The following is a 21,361-nucleotide window of genomic DNA, read 5'->3' as shown; positions in this document are numbered from 1 at the left end:
TGCAGTATGACCACAAGTGTCACATTTACCAAACACAAGTCTCTGGAATGCACAAACAAAGCATATAGCAAGCAAACCAAGCATTGCATTCAGGGCAGAGCCTGGTGCTCTTTACTCTACCCATGAGTCTGGGATATACATATCTTTAACCGCTCCTGCGGAGCGGAATAAATAAAAGAGTAAGCCCTAAGGGGGAGGAAAAGGGCGGGCTCTATTCAGGATAAAATCTCGGAGGGCCCAATCAGGAGCCGCGAAGCAGCTCCTGATTGGGCCCTCCGAGTGTCACTCCGAGTGTCACCTTGCCGGCAGGACTCCCAAATGTCACCTTGCCAGCAGGGACTCACCGCACACAAGGAGAAGCAGCCTTCCCCAACAGTGAGTACTCCCGCTGGCTTCACCTCGCACTCGCAAAAGGAGCAGCAATGCTACGTCGCGCACATGCCGTCCCTGCTCCTTTCCCACCTGGGGTCCTTTCCCATTGGCCATCATGCCGCTGCCGCTTCCCCGTACCCACACACACACAACCCCCTGGCCGCCCCCCATTGCGCCGCCACAGCTTCCCTGCACCCACAGATACACACACACACGCACACATAAACAGCCTCTCCAGACAAACCCTCCTGGCCGCCCCCGCATCACGCCACCAGCACTTCCCCACAACCAGACACCCAAACACACACACACAGCCTCACCAGCCATCACCCCCTGGCTGACCCCCCGCGCGATCGCCCCGCCGCCGCTTCCCCGCGCCCACAGAGACACACAGCCACCCACCCACTGCACTCTCCCACCCCTTCCCCCACCCCTTCCCCCACCCCACACACCCACTCCTCTCTACCCCTTCTTCCCTCACAACCTCCCCCTCCCAATTCACCCCCCTTGCGATTCACCCCCTCAGGATTCCCCCCAACCTTCACACATCCCCTGTCCCCTCCCCTTTCACCTACCTCGCTGCCTTCCTTCCTTCTTACTTTCTGACTTCCTCTATTTCTACACCTCCTTCCTGTCTCTCTGTCTTTCTCCTATACTTCCTTTCTTTCTCCTTTCTACCCATCCCTTCAACTACCCCTTGCCCTTTTTTCTCCCTCCCATACCTCCTTTCCTTTTCTTCCTTCCTTTCCTACAGTCTGTCTCCCCATCCGCTAGGGCCCGCTGTATTCCTTTTACAGCAGGCTTTATTTCTAGTGTTATCATAATCAATTAAGCCAAAAACAAAAGACAAGAGTTAAGTCAACAGACCAACACAGAGTCAGGGACCCAAAAGTTCCATCTGAACATCAGAGAAACAGGAAGAACAGGGTTCAAAGCTTGGAAGCCAGGACAGAAGCCAGGTGTAGGGTTTTAGCAGAAAAGCAAATATGGGTTTGCAAGGCAACAAGCAAGGCAATACTCTGTTTGCCAAGAGAATCCACTCACAGAGTGGTGGCAAGCAAAATTACTTACATGATGAGCTCCACTCAAGGTGGTGTTTTATCAACTTTTATCAACTGACTCACCCCTGAAGCACAGGTTTTTGCTTTTCTGCAGTTTGCCATTCCTGCTTCTGAAATGACTCTGCTTCAAGCAACTAGTGCTGATCACTGTCATGCAATTAAACTGGTGCTTCTCTGTCTTTCCCAAGCTGTCAAATGCTCTTGACATCTCCTGTGCTCACCTGCCACTGTGATCTCTGGCCTACTTCTTTCGTCTACTGCCAGAATGAGCAACCCTTGTTTCCTGGGTCTTCTTTTGCAGGTTCTGCTTCTAAATCTAGCAGTTCAGGCAGGCATTCCACTGGTGCAGGACTCAATTCTTCCATTTGCTCATCCTTGGAAAAGAAGGCCATTTCACAACACCGATGTTTTTAACTGAGTCTCCAAAAGTCAGCTGAACTCCTATTAAAAGAGGGGCGAGCAATGTCCTTCAAGACCTCCTCTTTCCCAACCAGCTTTACCTTTGGCTTTTCAGGATTGCTTCAGCTTGTTCACTTTTGGCCAGTGTGGCTAAGTAGCAGTTGACTTCCATCACCAAGAGATTTGTGGAAATACCACTATTTGATCTGGATACTCTTTTCCATGATCTCGATGTAGTAAAAATGCCTGATGAAACTTCTGTGGCTGCTCAGTGTATCCTCTAAAGCAATAGAGCAACAGGCTATCATGATCTCCTTTGCTTTCTACTAGAAAGTTATGGTCTACCAGCCAGAGCTATCTGCAAAATAGTGACTCATAGTATGTACTCAATTCTGCCCCATGAGCCATACAGGGTACCCAAACATGCAGGTACTAGTATACATTTGAATTACCAGGAATTCTAAACCCTTACACACATAAGATCTATATAAAGGTCAAAAGTTCTACTCAGATTTTTGCAAGAGAATATTCTGATGCTAAGGGTTGTGATTGGCTAAAAGCCATTTTCTGAATATATGGCAGAATTTTTTGTTTTAAAGAATAACATGTTTTGTTATCATTCTTTATTATTATAAAGTCTGTTTTATATCTGGGGCGCACTGAGATTTAGAGATACACAACTTGCCTGTAGCTCAAGTATTTAAGCGCATAGGATTGTATGAACACATTCCTAGCCCAGCCACTTTAGTGGAAAAAATTAGATCCTATGCATGCTTACTCAAAAGTAAGTCATGGATTCCAGTGGTTTACTTTGCATAGGTTAAACAAAAGAAGTTAAACAAAAATAAAATTAATATGACCCCAAGGTTTACCAAGTAAATATTATTCCCAATACCATAAATTACTAGGATCAGAGGGGTTCTTTGTTAATTTCAACAGAACAAATCAAACTCTTATGCTTCTGTCTTTGCCCAGAAGTAAAGAGAAACCAGACTAGGAAAAGTGAGCTGAAATACATTTGAGAGAGCGGAAGCCTAAGAGAAATGCTATGGAGCAAGATTTCAAACATTCTCTAGTGATCTTGATTGGTACAGTTTTCTATGATTATCCAGCACAGAAGTCAGATACTGGGATTTGAGTCAGCAACTCAGCAGCTACTGCATGCCAGGCTCAGTGAGGAAGAGCCATAACTGACATGACAGAGCAAATGCTTTACATGCAAAACATCCCAAACTCAAGCCCAAAGCTTGTAAGAGAACTCAGTTAAGATATATCAAAGGTTTTCAGTCTTCTTTGGAAGCTTATTGGGAGTTTCTCAGTGAAAAGACTGTCTGAAAGACAGCTTGCTTACCATTACTAATATGCATTTGCATCTAAGTGCACAATAGGAGTAGTGATGCCCAACTCTATGAATGGTTAGAATCTACGTAAGAATTCTATGTGGTTTGGAAGGGTTCTGTGGGAGTCATGCAGAGGAGAAGGTATTCTCTGAAAATACCATCCTTGAATACTACGGTGACAGCTATCAATACAGTCAAATATATCATTCCATATTAAGCTAAGGCAGCAACAGCTGAATGATCATATCAAATGTTCATAAAATAAGAACATCTAGAGCAGTGGTTCTCAACCTTCCTAATGTCGCAACCCTTTAATACAGTTCCTCATGTTGTGGTGACCACAACCATAAAATTATGCAAGTGTTCTTTCGCAGAAATTAAACCGAAACTGACCAATGGCTTGAAGATTCATTGTTCATGATTATCTATAAATTGTTTTTTTCCTGCGTGGAGGTGGCACTGGAGTGGGAAGCACTGCATGGTGAGGGGGTCTGCCTGGAGAGGCTGGGCACACAGCTGAAGGAGCTGCACCGCCGCCTGGAGCCCAAGGCCGCCAAGCTGTGCTGTCACCTGGAGCACCCGGTGGGAGACTGCACCGCAATGGAGGCGCTGCTAGAGTGGCTAGCGGTGGAGTGCAGGGACCTGCAGGAGGAGTGGCAACAGTGGCGGCAGCCCCCCGCCCAAGCTGCTTGCCGTGCCACGACCCCTGCAAAAGAGTCATTCGACCCCCAGATTGAGAACTGCTGATCTAGAGAATAGTCAGCATCCAAGCTCACAAGGAGAAAGACAGGCTGTAAATAAAATATATACAAAAAAGTTACTCTGAAAACAAGAGGGTGAGAGGAATCTCCACATATTCCAGTTTGTTCCCACTCTGGTTTTCTGCTCTTGAAACAACCATCTCCTATGGAGCAAGAGCCATAAAATGGTAAGACTGAGGGGAGTTGATAATAGTTTTGAAAATAGTTTGATGCACCCATTTTTAAACACATTCCTTAGGAGTATCTACAATTTTGGCAAGGAGAATAAACCCATGCATATATTATTGAAGCACTTTGAAATAGTAACATGTTGTTTAGTAACAAAACAAAACATAAAAGCCTTGGCTTGTGTCCCTGCTGGGCATTCAACAAGTTTACCCTACAGTGCTACCAGCTGCTAGCGTGCCTTGCCAGTAGTAGGAGATACACACATTGGATGAGCTGCTTAGGCTTGCATACTTTACAACACAAACGTGGAACTAATACTACATAGCTTGGCCACCAGTCCAGTATTAATATGAGAGTAAACAAAAAAAAATTAAACCAGACTAATTTTTTTTCTTGTTAATGCCAAACAGCTGATGGTTTGGAGTTACCCAAGACTGCCAAAGACAGAAGGGATTTCCACCCACAGAACTGCTGTTGTTGCTGCAGCCCCAAATACCCTTCCAAAGGCTGTTCATGGAAAAATGGCGATGCTCATGAACAGCATTCTGATGTGAGGGTGGAAGTCAGAGGTCTGCATACAGAGGAGGAAATCTGCAGGATTCCTAATGCATCTGTGGAAATTATTCATGGGATTCTAAGTTTATTTATCTGCATATGAAGATAGGTTTGTTTCTACAACATACCTTGCACAATGGAAGATTTTCAAGGGAGGTGTCAGAAAATAAATCCCCTCCTTGTGAGCAATCAACATTCTGCTGCTTCTAGTCAATTCTGCACAAAATCATGATGTAGGAAATGTTAACCTATGTCTCATCTCATTGGACATAATGCTAGGAAACCCGGCTTGCTCTTGTACATACCCATAATAATAGTGCTAATTTTATTGTAATAATCTTGGCTTTAGCATAATCTGTGTAATTAAATTTAGCAATTAAACTGTTTGTGCAATTAACTTTGGCAATTCTTTTATTTTATCCATTTTATTTATCTACCACCTCTCACTGCAACAGATGCAACAGCAATTAAATTAAAGTTGCCCCACAAGAAATGACCCAGAAATTCATTGAACTATGTTGTCAAGTTAGAAAATATTGTAGAGTTATATGGGGCAAGATCAACTCGTTTTATAAAAGTCAAATGAAGGTATTGTAGCTAGACCCTTTTAAGTCCACTGAATTCAATAGGGTGCAACTAGGATTGCCCTGGAGATTTGTATTTCCAAGAAGATGCTGTTTTGGAAGTCCCAAGTACAATGGACTCAGGATTGCAACTGTATAAAATGTACATATAAATGTATAATACAACTTGTTCATTAACATTTATTGGAAATGTAACATGTCTGAAAGCTACCACATACTTACTAAATCCTTCAGGCTTTTTTCTATGCTTGTTAGACACTGAAGTTGTTGCAGTGACACCTTATCTGCTGCTTGCAGTTAACTGCCTGCTGTGCCTGCTTCCTATTGCAGGGAGTGGCAATGTCATAAACCACTGGGAGTAGCAGTTTGGAAGAGGAAGCCTTAATACATCTCTAGGCTGCCCTGACCCAGATTGCCCAGGCTAACAACATCTCATCAGATCTCAGCAGCTAAACAGAGTCAACCCTGGTTAGTATTCAGATGGGTGGCCACTAAAGAATACCATATTTACTACACTAAGGCAGGCAAGAGCAAACCACTGCTGAATGTCAAATGCCTTGAAAACCCCACGTGGTTGCCATGAGTCAGCTGTGACTTGATGGAAAAAACAAACAAAAGACTGGAGGCAATACTATTCTAAACTGAGACTGACCAACCCTAACTGTATGAACCATAAGATCAGAAAGTATGGCCCAAAATAGATTAAAAAAAAAAACATAACTGAATTGCCCTCATTTGGACTCTTGCAGGTTTAGGAATAGGGATGTCAACATCTAGGTGGGTCCCCCAGAATTGCAACTCATCTCCAAACTACGGAAATCAGCTGGAGAAAGCTGATGTTTTGAACGATGCTCTTATGGCAGAGTACCTTACTGATGCTCCTCTCCTCCCCAGGCCCCACCCCCCAAATAGTCTGAAGTTTCCTAATCTGGGGCTAGCAATCCTATTTAGGAAGTCTGGGATGGGTACAGGGTTATGGAGGGGAATGACAGAGACCGTTTCTACATTAGGAGACATAGCTTGTTTTGGCCTCACTTTGGATTTCCCTTGGATGCTGTGAGTCAACTGTAAGGCCATTTCTGCAGTGACTAAAAACTTCATGGCAGCACCCAAAAAGCTCCATGGAATTTCCTTACTTTCACACTAAAATCTCCTGATTCAGGCGCAGCCCCAACTGTGCTCCCTATTTGCCACACATGTTGTGAAGCCTGAGAAAACACAAGTTCCACCCCTCCCCTGGGAAGGAATTCGCAGTAACCTAAAGTGGAACTCAAAGGTTGCATTGGCTTCCTTCACTGTTTCCCACCTCAAAATGATGACATTTGAGATTTGACCAATGCGGCATCTCTGCCCTCCCTCCTGTATTTTTTAAAAGATTTAAAAACAGAATTGCATGAAAAGGCAGTTGCAAAGTAGCACAAGCACAACACACACACCGCCTCCCCGTCTCCCCCTCCAGCAAGATTGAACGTTCTTTGTCAATTTCATGAAGAGAAATTGGGCTGTGGTCAGTTTCAGGCACGGAGGCTACCAGGGTTGTTCATTTCATCCAGCACTTGCCTGTGGCTTTCCCAAAGTACACACACAAAATCTTCTTTGTTTTACAACATAGGAGTGATCGAACATAATGACTGCTGTTTAAAAATAAATAACATGCACTATGGGGGGGGGGTGAGGAAACTGACAACATAGGATGCTTGACTGAAGTGGCACACTTTAAGCAAAAGTGCAAGGAGGCACCATTTTTCCAAAGCAGTCTTTTAATTTGCATTGCTCCCAAGAAGTCTTGGGAATGAGCCACCACGCATATAGAGAAGGGGAGCGCTTGGGCACTTTCCCCACACAAGGGGGAGGGAGGTTGGCAATGAGAGCAAACAAAAAAACGAGGAAGGGGGCAGGCCTGGCTGCTCATGCCCCCCAAAAAAGCAGGGGAGGCAGGACCGGCCACCAGCATCTCTGAAGTAAATGTGAACAGCATGACGTGAAACCAGTCCTCAGTATTGCCATATGGAGACATGTGCGGAGCCCGGCGCACATTTGATGTCAACTTCCAGACACCAATATGAAGGAAACCCGGAGAGTACAGACAACTGCAGAAAGCCACAATTGGGCTTATTTCCCAGACTGAAATTCATGACATGCTTTGCATGCCGAGTCCAACGGAGGCAGCCTTCCATAATGCTTTGCTCCCTTCGCCAAAAATATGTTTTTTGCAAAATGGTGCCTGCTTGCACCTTTGTTTTCATTGCACCCCTTAATCCCACCATTCTGCAGAATTGATCAGCTCCCTCCTTCCCCCAGTGTCCCAAATGTAATTTTTTAAACATTCGAGTTATAACATCACAAAACTACTAAGACTGCAAAAGTGCTTTTTTAAAACACAGAAACAGCGGTGTAATTTTAATTTTAAAAAAACAATTTTTTCAGAACAGAGGGAGGGAGAGGGGATGGCAACGAGGAAAGGGATATTCCCCAAACAACTCAAATGGCAATGGCAGGTGTGGGGAAAAACCCGATTGCACATATTTTTGCATTTGGCAGCCCCAAATTAGATCCTGTTACTCCCTGCTTAATAAAATCAAAACTGGTTTTCTGATGATTTCTTTGCTGTGGGACAAGTGAGAGGGCAATTCAGGTCAGCGCCCAAAGGCAAATTTCAGTGTGAAAATGGACAAAAAACTCGACCTTTAAAAAATTCAAAGCTGAACGATATCCCTAGCATGGATATGGATATAGCATGGAACAGCCACAGTGGGACATTGATCAGTATTGTATGGCTTGAGCAGTCTCAAACTCTTATGGAAAACAGCTGGAGACAGCTGATCAGAAGAGATGTGCTCTGTTGCTCTTTAGCAGTTGTCTAGGCACTGGCAAACCACCCCGTATTGAGTCTGCCATGAAAATGCTGGAGGGCGTCACCCCAAGGGTCAGACATGACTCGGTGCTTGCACAGGGGATACCTTTACCTTTACCTTTAGGCACCTGTTTAAAAGAATACTTCTCACATTTTTTTTCAATATAAAGAAATGCTCTGCTATTTAACCAATTATGTCTTACCTTCCAGGGTTAAAAAAATCTTTACACTGCTCTGCAGGAGTGGTATAAATAAAGCAGTAAGGGGTATGAGGGAGGGCTCGGTCCGGGATGGGGGGGGCAACGATTGGCCCCTTCCCCCTGGACTGATGAGTTGGGAGGCGCGAAACACCTCCCAACCTGCGCCGCCCGGCTGACAGCCGCCATTATGCAGCTGCCTGCCGACAAGGCAGGTAGGCACCCACCCTTCTCAACCCCACCCTCTTCCCCCCTGCCACTCAACCCCATGCTCCGCCACCACCACTTCCCCGCCCCCAAACACCCAGTCACCCACCCTTCTCAACCCCAACTCTTCCCCCTTGCAACTCTCCCCGCCGCCCAGCGGACCCTTCCCCCCTCCCTTCCACCCCTGCCCTGTCCTTTTGTGGCACTCACCTGCCTGCCTCCCAGAATTCAATTTCTCCTTCCTTCCTTACTTCCTCCCTCCCTCAATTTCTCTCTTTCTGCCTCTCTGTCCCCCTCTCGCTTGCTCTTTGTCTTCCTGCCTTCCTTCCACCCACCCACCCCGCTAGCACCCACTGTATTTTTTGTACAGCGGGCTTAATTTCTTGTTAGTCATATTTTCATAAAATGTCCCAATTCAAAACACATTTTTAAGTGAAACATTCATGGAGCTGTACTTATCTATTTAATTCCAATATTAACTCAAACCTTTTGTCTGCTCTTCTTCACAGCAGCAAATATGTGGTCTTCCTCCTTTTGTATTTGAGAACATAAGAGCCCTGCTGGATCAGACCAGCAGTTCATCTAGTCTGAAGAAGGAATAACAGGAGGGCTAACAGGGCTACACAAAGCAACGTGCCAGCAAGCGAAAAAGAAGAGATGCTAAGTGACAGCTTTATTATATGACACAAAGCCCCGAAGAGCAGCCAACCAGTTTCTCTGCAGATCCAACAGGGCATAAATGCTGAAGCCTTCTCTGATGTCGGCTCCTGACACTAGTAATGTGAACATGGAGGTTGTCTTTAATCACTATGGCTAGTGGCATTTGATTAACCTGTCCTCCATGAATCTATTTTAAAAAAGCAGTCTATGGCTGTAGTCCAAACCATGTCTGCTTCTCACTTGCCTTGAAAAACCCTTTACTTGGATTGCCATAAGTCAGGCTGCAATTTGACACCACATGCCTGTGGCCAACATCACATCCCCTGGCAGTGAGTCCCGGATGGTTAGGTGGATAGGGTACTGCCGAGAGAACCACATCCAGAGTGGTTGTCAATGGTATTCCATCAGAATAGAGGGAGGTGAGCAGTGGGTTGACACAGGGCTTGGTACTGGATCCAATATTTTTCAACATTTTTATTAATCATCTGGATGAGGGAATGGAAGGACTCCTCATTAAATTTGCAGATGACACCAAATTGGGAGTAGTAGTGAACACCCCAGAAGATACAGAGTTCAACAAGCTCTGAATACACTGGAAAAGTAGGCAAATGAGAACAAGATACAATTCAATAAGTATGTGCAGAGTTCTTCATCTGGGTCACAAAAATGAGAAGCCTGCATTCTGGATGGGAGATACACTGCTTGGTAGCAGTTGTGTGAATGAGATCTTGGGATACTTGTGGACTGTAAGCTAAATATGAACAGACATTGTGATATGGTGGTAAAGGTGAATTCAGTCCTGTTGTATACTGTATTGGTCAGACCATTCCTGGAGTACTGTTTGCAGTTCTGGAAGCCTCATTTCCAAAAAGACATGGACAAAATTGAGGGTTCAGAGGAGAGCAATGAGGACGATCCAGGTCCTGGGGACCAAGCCCTGTAGTGAAAGGCTGAGGAACTTGGGAATGTTCAACCTGGAAGAGGTTGAGAGGGAACATGATGGATGCCTTTAAGTATTTGAAAGGTTGTCATTTAGAGGAGGGCAGGAAAAGATTTCTGTTGGCAGCAGAGGTAGGACCCATTGCAGAATGGTAGGGCTAGATATCAGGGAGAAAAATGGATTCAGCTGCCTAAGGAGATTGTGAGTTACCCCTCACTGGCAATATTTAAGCAGCAGCTGGATACTTCTCTAGGATGCTTTAAGTTGATCCTGCATTGGGCAGGGGGTAGGACTAGATGACCTGTATGGCCTCTTCTAACTCTATATTTTTATAGCACAGGACATATTTCTGAACTATATAGCAACAATAAGCAGCTGGTCAAAAATGGAACATTGGTCTTAAAAACTGCATCAGCTTCCATAAGAAGATCCAAGATGTAAAAATAATATACACAGCTTTTTCTTATATATATTATGATAAATGGTTCATACTAATTAGATACATTTTCCCCATTTGTTTTTGATTGCTATAAGTACTTACTTTTTTGCTATTTTAGTATTCATCCAGTGTAAGAGAAGGGGTGTACTCCATTTTAAAGATGATTATACCTCAAGCAACACAATTAACTGTGGAGCCATGAGGTAGTATATAGCCAACAAGTGGTTTGTTGAATCCAACAGTCTGTGGGCACAAGTATCATAGATCTTCCCTGTATTCCCCTCCTCTAGCAGATCCATCCCACATTTGAACATTGATTCCAGGGTAATCTGTCAGTGTAGTGCAGGTAGGAATGGTGATCTCATCCCTTTCCACCTCCACACCACAGCTCACTGACCTGAACAGCTATTAGCCCAGGCAGATCCTGTAATCCCAAGAATCAACATTTCCTTAGCTTCCCTATCAGGCCCAGTTGGTATGTGGATAACACACTGGGTAAAATTTGCCTCAATTGGCCCTCAGTGGGGAAATGGACCCAATAGGGAGTGGGCACTCCCCCACTAAAGGCCAGCTGAGGAGTCTTCCCTGCACCCTTTCTTCTTCCTGCCAGAAGAGCTGGTCCCACTCTGCTTCCCAAATCTTAAGTTATATGGGGGGGGGGGGGAGCTGACCTACTTGCCAGACAGTGAGCAAGGCCTCCAGTCTCCTGTGGGCTGAGAGCAGGGAGAAGATGGGAGCCAATCTGCTTACAAGGCTTTTGTCCTCCCATGGCCCTCAGCCCTGGCAGCTCAGCCAGGGATTAGGGGGAGGAGGGCTGATTGCCCTACAAAGCAGTTCTTTTCTCCAGGGGAACTAATGCCTGGAGATCCATTGTAATTCCTGAAGACCTTCAGACCCACACCTGGAGGTTGGCAACCAAACTGGTTGCACAAAGAGGAGGAGTGTGTGTGTGTGTGTGTGTGTGTGGGGAGGGGTTAAATCTGGCTCTCAAGATTAGAGTCCACCACTCCCTTACCACTACCCCATGCTGTCTCTCAAGATCAAGTGGGAGAAAGAAAGCCAGCATACAGGAAGGCCACAGTGCAGGCATGTGCACTAGTGCCCGTTGCCTTCCTGGGTGCAATGGGCTTTGCCTCTAGTGTATTTATAAATATAGGCATTATGTGCACAAAGTAGATACTTCTCTCTCTCACCTACCAACAGAATTTGGGGCAATTACTGAAATCGAAGAGTCACAGATGTGAGCCACATAAATTCTTAATTATAAATCATAATTAACTTGTACAACTTAATGCCAGTGGCTTAAATGCCAGCAAATAGCTTAGATGACCTGAAAGAGATTAAATGCATATAAATTGGGGGTAACAATCACTATTACACACGATGGCATAAGAAGTCTTCTGTGTTTAGAGGTATTAGCTCACTAAATACTAGCTGTGAGAGACAACAGCATCTTTCAGGGATGGGGGCAGATTTAGGATTTCTATTTTAATTTCAACTTAAAATGCCTAGATTATTGTAAACTGTCTTGCATTAACAAAAAGAGGTAAGATATGCTTTAATAAATAATAATGAAAACATATACCTACTTCAACCACTGTCTGGCCATATGGTTGACCTCTAGGAGAGCCAGGATAAACTTGACCCAGCAAAGCTCTTAGTTTCTTACATTCCAAACTAAAAATGTCTTCTATTTGGAATATTGTAACCTCCTTTGGTAAATAGCAGTATGATCATGGCAAATACAGACTGTTATAAATAGTAACAGCAATTGACAGAATTAATTCATTAGGCATTTGTTCAACTTTTGCCATTTCCCCCCACAATGTATAAACCACCACAATTAGCACAAAGTAGAACTGATTTTTCTGCAATGAAGCACAGGATAAAGTTCACTGACAAGTCTCAAGCAAATTTTAGCATCTGATTAGTCTTGTGTTCAGTGCATAAACCAATCAGCCAACATTTGTCTAGAGGTTTTATAAAACATTCATAAAACTATAATGATGTATCATAGTGTCATGGTTATATTTGAAAACTGTTCAAATAAAAAAAACTCTTCTTTTATCTTCCTTCATCCTCAAGCTTTCCAGGAATCACAGTGGTGGGCAGACATGAAAGATTTATTTAGCAAGAATGGAAGCTGTGCTTTTTGGGGGAGGAGGAATGAGATCGTCTGTCACACTGAGCAAAGTACAGGAAGGAACATTCCATAGGATTATGACAAGAGGCAAGGAAGAAGAAACAGATTTGACTGAAAGCTCTCTTGGAACATGTATCAAAACTTCAGATTTACAAGACTTGTAGAAATCCAGTGCAATAAAACAAATGTCAATTTATCTACAAATCAGTAAATTCTGCTGCAAAGTCTGCATACTATTTCTCTCATCTCCGATCTCCTACACTGTAACTAAAATTAATACATAAAGTAAAGAGCACAGCAGTTTCTCTCAAAAGTATGTAAATTACAGCATTAAAAGCCAACATTTTATTGAAGCTATTTTTTTTAAAAATCATAGGAGGCAGTATAAATGAAAAAGTAAGAGATGGCACATTGCAAAAATCATTTGGAACTGGGAGGGCTCTACAAAAATCCCAAGAGAATCCATTTTCCAAACTACAGATAACATTAACAGGAATTTTATAAAAGGATACAGTAAAACACACACAAAATAGACAACAAAGACAATGGAAGATCCTAATTCAGGTAACCTATCTAAGCTTGAAAGCTACTTTAACAGCGACTGTGGACTTCAAATTTACACAACTGCCTGATATAGGCACAATATATTACACATCTGCCCAGCAGACTGGCAGTCCTTCACTTAGCCATGAGTAGTATCATCTTCCACAAAGTCTTTGGCCATCTCTGCTGTGATAACATCAATATGACTGACCTGTCATAAAAAGAAGCACATATGTAATCAATAAAAACTACAGCTAACATTAAAGCTAAAGTAACAACTATATAGTATACAGAAATGGACTATAGATCAGGGGTAGTCAACCTGTGGTCCTCCAGATGTTAATGGACTACAATTCCCATGAGCCCCTGCCAGCATTTTCTGGAGGACCACAGGTTGACTACCCCTGCTATAAATGAATCATGTAACAGAAGGAGTAACAGATGTGACTGATTCAGCCAGTGCAAGTCTCTTCTCTATCAAGTTGTGCATTCAAACTCAATAATGGAAGTTGGGTACAAAATCTAGCATCCTGGGAGTCTTAATTTTTTTCCAAAGCCCTTATGCATAAAAAGATGTACATGGACAAATCCTGGTGAAATCTTAAAACCGGAATGGTCTCTAAGTAAGTTTACCATTGGCCAATGCTTTAAGTTCTATATACACAAGCCACGCCTCACCTTGACTACTCTCAAGAAGGACAAAGGTGCCTGCCTGGTCTCTGTATGATCACCAGCTCAGCATCACAGAGCCCAGGCACAGAAGAACTGTCTCTGTGTTCCTTCCCTATTTCCCTATCAAGGGAGGCAATGTATAGGGTGTGATACTGGTCTGGCAAAGTTGCACTGTGCAAATGTCAGAAACTGCAAAAGAGCTGGAAGCAGGGCCAGCACACTCCTGCCCGCTCTCCCTACACATTCGATCAACAAAGAAAGGAGACTGTGTATGCTTTCCTTAATAATTCTTAATTCCATTTATCTGTAGCAAAAGCAGGGGAAAGTTTTTAGTGGGGTGAGTGAAGGAGAAAGGGCCAAAGCATGTTACTATCTTAACCACTGGCTATATAAATAAAAGTACTGAGCCCTTTTGGGCGGAGCACTTGTCCAGACTCCGGGCCAATCAGGAAGTACACAGCTACCTGATTTGCCTGGCCCTACTACTGCCCATTCTCAACATCCCCAGCCAGGAGTGCTCTGGTGAACTCGCTGCCATTATGCTCCTGGCCACCGCGTGGAGAGCCCACTGGAGGGCTGGTGAGTGCGGGTAGGAGGGCTGGCTGCACTCTCCCATGGGCCACAAAGCCCTCCCGCGGCCTCACAGAGGGCTTTCCGGCCCACTGGAGAGTCTTTCTGTCTGTCTCTGTATTTTTCTCTTTCTTCCCCTCTCTTCATTTACTTGTCTCCCTCTCTTAATTTCTATCTCTTTCATTCTCTCTTTCTCTGTACTCCTGTGTCTTTCCCCCCTCTCTTACTCTCTATATTTGTCTCTCTGTTCTTCTTTCTATCTCTCTTTCTTACCTTCTTTCCTTCTACCTATATTTCTTCTTACCATTCTTCGTCTCTCTCTTTTATCTCTTTATCTTTTTCTATCCTCTTTCTCTCTTTCTACATCTCTCTTTGCCGTTTTTTCTCTCCCCCACACTAGCGCCTGTTGCATCAGCTATAATAAATATTATAATATTCTAGTATATTTATAATAAAAAGGCAAACATCAACCAAGTCTGTTTAACTTCCATAAGTTACAAAAGCACAGTCTGATTATAAGGAAACAACATTGTTTAGAAGTTATCTTTCAGCCACAGCCTACTATAATGACAACATTTTGAAAAATGCATACCTTATTTCTGAATTTTACACCATAGAACTTATCGGCTGACTCAAGCAGTTCAGGCCTGAAAGTCGTAGTAATGAATTGAGCATGTTCTGCTAATTCCATTATCATATCTAAAAATATAATAAAATAGTCAATTTTTTCCTTACAATTTGTAGTTAAGTTTCTTTAGTATATAAAATTTAAACACAGATGTTTCTAGTATAAACATTTCCAAAAACTTTTAAAAAATTATTTCTGCTTCATACTGGTATTTTTAAGGAATTTTTAATGTATTCTATCATCACATACCATATATAATTGATTAATGGAGTTTAATAGTTACTCAAACAGATTCTTACTGTGACCATATACACTCCAAATTCAGTTTCAATAGGCACATTCTGTTCCAATGTAATGCAGTATGGAACAGGAAGCTAGGCAGAAGAGATTTGTGCTATGTTCCCTGATTACATCTAGATTAGATTACTGTAATTAACTCTGTGTGGGGCTGCCCTTAAATGAATCTGGAACCTTCCACTGGTGCTGGAGCTAGGGAGGTTGACTGGATGTAAGGCCCATATCACTCATCTTGGCACATCTAACAATGGCACCCAATTTGTTTTTGGGCACAATTCAAGGTGCTGGTGTTGATCTTTAAAGTCCTATATAGACTAGGAACAGTATACCTGAAAGACCATCTACTCCCTACAAACCTTTCCAACTGCTATCACCATCCAAGGACTTTCTTCAGATGCCCCCTACCTTCTGAAAACAGGTGGGTGGCAACCAGGAGAATAATGGCTGTAACACAAAAATTCTGGAACTCTCTCTGCAGGGAGATTAATTTGTCCTCCTCTGTTTTCTTCTGGCACCCCCTCAATGATCCATCTTGCCTGTCCTATGTTTTACGGGTTTTTATGTGTAGTTTAACCTGAATCGTATTAATGATGCATTTTGATTTAGTCTTAATGGTTTTTAAGATGAGTTTTTATTATTGTTAACCACCCTGACGGAAGGTGAGGTATGAATTCTGCCATTATATAACAATAATGCTAATAATGCAGCTATTTTAAAACATTATATGACAAATCTCTGAATTCTTGCTAATATTATTAAGGAAAGATTGAAGGAACTTATTTATCAGCTGCACCATCTCAGTGAGGATTTGTGCCATCCCTTCAGGTACCAAAAAAGCTTGAATGTAGCAAGAGGCACGAGTCCAGAACCAAAATGTAATTTGCTGTGGTGTTCTTTATGGTTTATGTGAATAGCTAGGATATGGAGGGGGATTTGGTTGGTTGGTTATAAGTTGCTTTGAGTCCCCCTTTGTAGAAAAATGACAAATACTGATAAATATACCTTTTAAAAAAAATGTGCATATGCCCTGTCCATGAAACAGGGAGGAAATCCAACCCATACTATGATACCTTTGTCCACTGACAGAGAACTATGTATCTTCAAACCGTCCTAGGAGATGCCTTTCTGTCTGAAATTAAACTTACCAATGAAATCTTTTTGTTGATATATAACATAACAAATAAGAGCCTCTTGTGGCGCAGAGTGGTATGCTGTCTGAAGCTGTCTGCCCATGAGGCTGGGAGTTCGATTCCAGCAGCCGGCTCAAGGTTGACTCAGCCTTCCATCCTTCCGAGGTCGGTAAAATTAGTACCCAGCTTGCTGGGGGGTAAACGGTAATGACTGGGGAAGGCACTGGCAAACCATCCCATATTGAGTCTGCCATGAAAACGCTAGAGGGCGTCACCCCAAGGGTCAGACATGACCCAGTGCTTGCACAGGGGATACCTTTACCTTTTTAACAATCATATAAGCCCTTACCTGAAACCGCCTTTCTGTGTTGGGCATCCAAGGCTTGATCAATTTCATCAAAGAGATAAAAGGGAGCAGGGTCACATTTCTGAATGGCAAAGATCAAAGCTAAAGCCACTAGTGACTTCTGTCCACCAGAAAGCTGCTGCATCTCTCTCATTTCACCTTGTTTACCAGTAAATGAAACCTGGAAAAAATCATCATAAAGGTTAATTACTTCTACTATGGAATAATTACATTATTTGCTACCTGAAAAATGTTTATTAGCAATATGAAAGCTATGTAATATAACATTCCTTTACCCTGATCCCAACTCCAGTGAACTGATCAACGGATGGTACACTGCTTTGAGATCCTGATCCCTTTTCACTCTCAGCACTGCCTTCACCTTCATCTTGAGACTGACTGCCTTCCACATCACCCTTCTTCATCACAAGAGTAGCTTTCCCACCAGGTACTAGCTTCTGAAATACTTCACTGAAGTTCTTTGACACCTGGAGAAAATCAATTCAAATTTTTTAAAAATAAAAATAACGTGCTGCCTAAAACAACATAGAATACATTAGATCATTTATAATAAATATGTACTTGAATTATTCAAAGTTTAATGTTACTGGTGCAAATAAAAAAATAAATAATAAGAGCCAACATGCCCTTGGATCCATTTCATTCTGGGTTCAGGCCTGAGTTTTGTACCGTGTCTTTAGTTGCATTGGTGGACAATTACTGTTTCAAGTCAGACAGAGAACAGCTTTCCTGTTGATGCTGTCACCTGTCAGTGGCCTCTGACTTAGTTAACCACTCCATTCTTACCCACTATCTTGAATATGGATAGGGTAATAAGGGCCTTCGGTGATTTCATTTCTTTCTCTCTGACCAATTAAAGTCTCCACAGGAGACTCCCATATTCTTTAATGTATATATTTATGAACTCAGATTCAGGTGGGTAGCCGTGTTGGTCTGAAGTAGCAGAACAAAATGTGATTCCAAAGGGACCTTTAAGATGAACAAAGTTTTATTCAAGGTGTGAGCTTTTGTGTACATGCACACTTCCTCGGACAATGGAACAAGGATCATAAGACTAAAGATGGAAGAAGACAGTAAATTAGTAAACAGGTCACAACAAATATGCACTATGATGATGATTAGATAGCTCCTTGCTAGAATAACAAAATCTGCTTTTTGTGTTCAGCTGTAGTTCACAAAAACAAAGGGGATATCAAAATGTCGAGGTTAGTGATTAATGGCTGATGCTTTCCCGGTTGTGGAAAGTAATTAAAAGAGGCTGTTGCTAGTCCTACTGGTCTCCACCCAAACATGGAAGCATAAGCCTCTTGTGCCGCAGGGTGGTAAGGCAGCAGACATGCTGTCTGAAGCTCTCACTATGAGGCTGAGAGTTCGATCCCAGCAGTCGGCTCAAGGTTGATTCAGCCTTCCATCCTTCCAAGGTCGGTAAAATGAGTACCCAGCTTGCTGGGGGGTAAAATGGTAATGACTGGGGAAGGAAATGGCAAACCACCCTGTACTGAGTCTGCCATGAAAACGCTAGAGGGCATCACCCCAAGGGTCAGACATGACTCGGTGCTTGCACAGGGGATACCTTTACCTTTATGCATATATGCAAAATTCCTTATAGCCCATCAGTATCATATTCTGAGACATGTATCACTGTTATATTTATGCAGCTAATGAGCTTTTTTGTAAGGTTTAAAACAGCTGAGCTTTCCTATAAAAACAAACAAGTTTTACAGAAAATACATAAATTCTATCAAAGTAAAAGTTTTTAATAGCAATGACAATTTTAAACATGCACTTAAAATCAAAACTAAAAGTCTATCCATGTCCAGTTAAAATTATAATTAATGCACAAATGGTTCAAAATATTAATTATTTTCATGTATTGCTATTGTGGCAATTCAATGCAAGAAAGTACATTTACAGCTATGGTTATGCAACTTAACATAATGACCAAAAATGCAAAAAGGTTGAAACCAAGAAGTTAATAAACCCCCAAGTACCATCCCAAGAAAAAACAGTCTTGTCATTATCATTTTAGGCACCATAAAATACCTGTTTGAAAGTCAGCTGGATAGCTTCATATTTTCTAAGTTCAAGGACATTCATTAACTCCATAATGGATTTATAGCCCCTATCCAGTTCTTCTTGACGCTTTATCAATTTCTCTTTCTGCTCCGAAAAATTCACAAATTGATCAAGAGCTTTTTTATTGACATGACTGTACTTCTTCAGTTCTGTGTTACATTGCTCCAGTTTGCGAAACAGCTGTATAAAAGGTTAACAGAGTCAGTCAGTACCACACTAATAACCACTAACCTGTGAAAGAGAATGCTGAATACTGCTTTTACCTGTTTTAGGCTCAACGTCTGATATTTTTCAAAGGCTTCCTGGGGAAGGGAGCCCAACTCCCTGATTTTTTTCATACACTCTTCTTTCTTCTTCAAAAGCATGCCTTGCCGATTAGTCATCTTCTCAAGCTCTTTTGTGTCATGGTTAATGGCATCCATGTGCTCTTTCTCCATATTCTTCCAACGTTCCATACTTTTCTGGAGCTCTTTAATCCCTGCTTCTGTTTTATCAATTGAATTGTCCAGATCTAGCATATACAATACAAATATAAGTGAGAAAAATGTTAAAAGTATGGCTGTATTTTAACTGTTAAAAGTGATGTATGATAAAAAGGTGCTGTTCATACATTACACAACAGCCTTGGCCACCATTTACAATGAGCACAAGTACAATCAATACACATTTGATTTTATTACATGAGTAATTCTCATGTTGCGTTCAACCTAAGTACAGCTGAATGTGTGATATAAATCCTACATTTAAACAGCTGCCTGTCTCTGGTTTCAAAAGCAAAGTGGCTCTTTCTTACGAACTGATATACCTATGTACATGTAGAATAAATGTGCATTCCCTGTACCAGATGAACAGGGCTAATGTTAAGAGGCTTTTGAAGACTATACGGAAATTTATGTTGATTTGGAACCAGGGAAAGAGTGTCAAGTACATTAGGGTGGAAACTCCTAGCAGCAAAATTTTGGACAGTGACACAGGAATCAACTGCAATAAGGCAGTACAACAGAAGTTTTATTGCATCTTTTAGACAGGCTTCCTGAAAAATGCAACAAAAATATCCAGGGAGATAGCAGTAGTTGTATGTATACTGTATGTTGAGGACAAAACTGACTTTTAAATTTACCCTCAGAAGTATACTATATTAATAGGTCTTAAGTTTGTTGAAATATTTGATGCAGGAAATAAAACAGTTGTACGTAATCCCTCTCTGATTAAAGAAGAAATGTTACCAACCATCTGATCTTGCTAAGGTATCCTTCACCCTTTTGTTGATTGCCTCAAGCTCAGATGTTGTAGCTGTAAGAACAGTGCCACCTTCAGTCTCTCTAAGCTCATTCAGCTCCTAAAATTGCAATGACATTTAGTTAATGACATTTAGATCCAATGAACCAAGTTATCTAACTCTCTGCTTGTTATCCATGGAATAATTGCATTAAAGGCCCACTGACAGGGAGAAAAGCAGGATATAAATATTTTGAAATAAATGATTAAAATTACAAATTTTATCAAACAACACAGAAACTAACTTTTGAGTTTATGATTGTGTACTACAATATGAACTGGATAATTTTTAATTGTGCAACTTTTCAAAGTGTTAGTAGTACATGTTCGGGTGTGGGTCTATGGAAATCAATATTGTATGATTTCCCCCCTGTAAGTATGTATTTAGTGTTTTAAATGGAAGTGATATCCTAAATATTTCTGCCTCTATCTTCATAATGAAATGCACACAAACAATGAGTAAATCAGGGGGTGGGGTGTTTTGATACACTATGACAAAGAAAGTCCAAAATTTGAAGAATGCTGACATTTTCAGAAAACTGAACACAACTCATAAAGCACCAGTCAATATATATAGTGTACTTAAATAGTCCGTGTTCAGCAAATAATGTCGGACAAGCAAAGACATTCAAAAAATTTGTCTGAAGTTGCCAACAAAAGAGGGAGGGCAGGTAGCAGAGAGGCCTCCAGTCATCATGCCTCGATCCAGTCCCAGTGGAAAGTCCCTCCCTGCCCTGCTTCCAGCTGTCATCCCCAGAGATAGTGGAGGGAAAGCACATAGCCAGCCACCCTTTTTTTTTGCGTCTGGATTCAGGTTCAGCTGACACCTCCTCACTTTCCAGCCTTAACTGTGAGAACATAATTTGACACTCCTCCACAATGCTTGAATCTAGTTCTACAGATAATGCCCTTCCACAAAAGAACATTTTAATTTTTCATTTCTGATTTGATTTCTGTCAGTCACTATGGAAGCTCATTTTTTGCTGAAAAGCAAAATAAAACTACATCAGACCCAAAGCCAAACATGTAAACATCTACTATATGTTGGACATCATAATGCAATACAACTTCAGCATCGTTGTTCAAAAGTTGCTTGTTGTAGCGAATTTATTAAAAATTC

At 42.0% G+C, this 21,361-nt stretch overlaps 1 protein-coding gene across 1 annotated transcript in view; it reads right to left on the bottom strand.

Moving 5' to 3' along the window:
* Positions 1-12,498: 12,498 nt before the first annotated feature.
* Positions 12,499-21,361, bottom strand: part of SMC3 (structural maintenance of chromosomes 3) — a 35,844-nt gene continuing 26,981 nt past the window's right edge. The window contains exons 23-29 of the mRNA XM_077349686.1: positions 20,194-20,302; positions 19,227-19,474; positions 18,931-19,143; positions 17,163-17,354; positions 16,870-17,047; positions 15,058-15,164; positions 12,499-13,434 (exon numbers count right to left, since the gene is read on the bottom strand). Of these exons, the coding sequence (XP_077205801.1) occupies positions 13,363-13,434; positions 15,058-15,164; positions 16,870-17,047; positions 17,163-17,354; positions 18,931-19,143; positions 19,227-19,474; positions 20,194-20,302 (1,119 nt within the window). The 3' untranslated portion in view covers positions 12,499-13,362. The remainder of the gene's footprint in view (positions 13,435-15,057; positions 15,165-16,869; positions 17,048-17,162; positions 17,355-18,930; positions 19,144-19,226; positions 19,475-20,193; positions 20,303-21,361) is intronic.

Source organism: Paroedura picta, chromosome 8 (assembly GCF_049243985.1).
Source record: "Paroedura picta isolate Pp20150507F chromosome 8, Ppicta_v3.0, whole genome shotgun sequence".
Taxonomy (NCBI): Eukaryota; Metazoa; Chordata; class Lepidosauria; order Squamata; family Gekkonidae; genus Paroedura; species Paroedura picta.
Note: the sequence above shows the minus strand (reverse complement) of the source record. Positions and strands in the feature narration are given on the sequence as shown.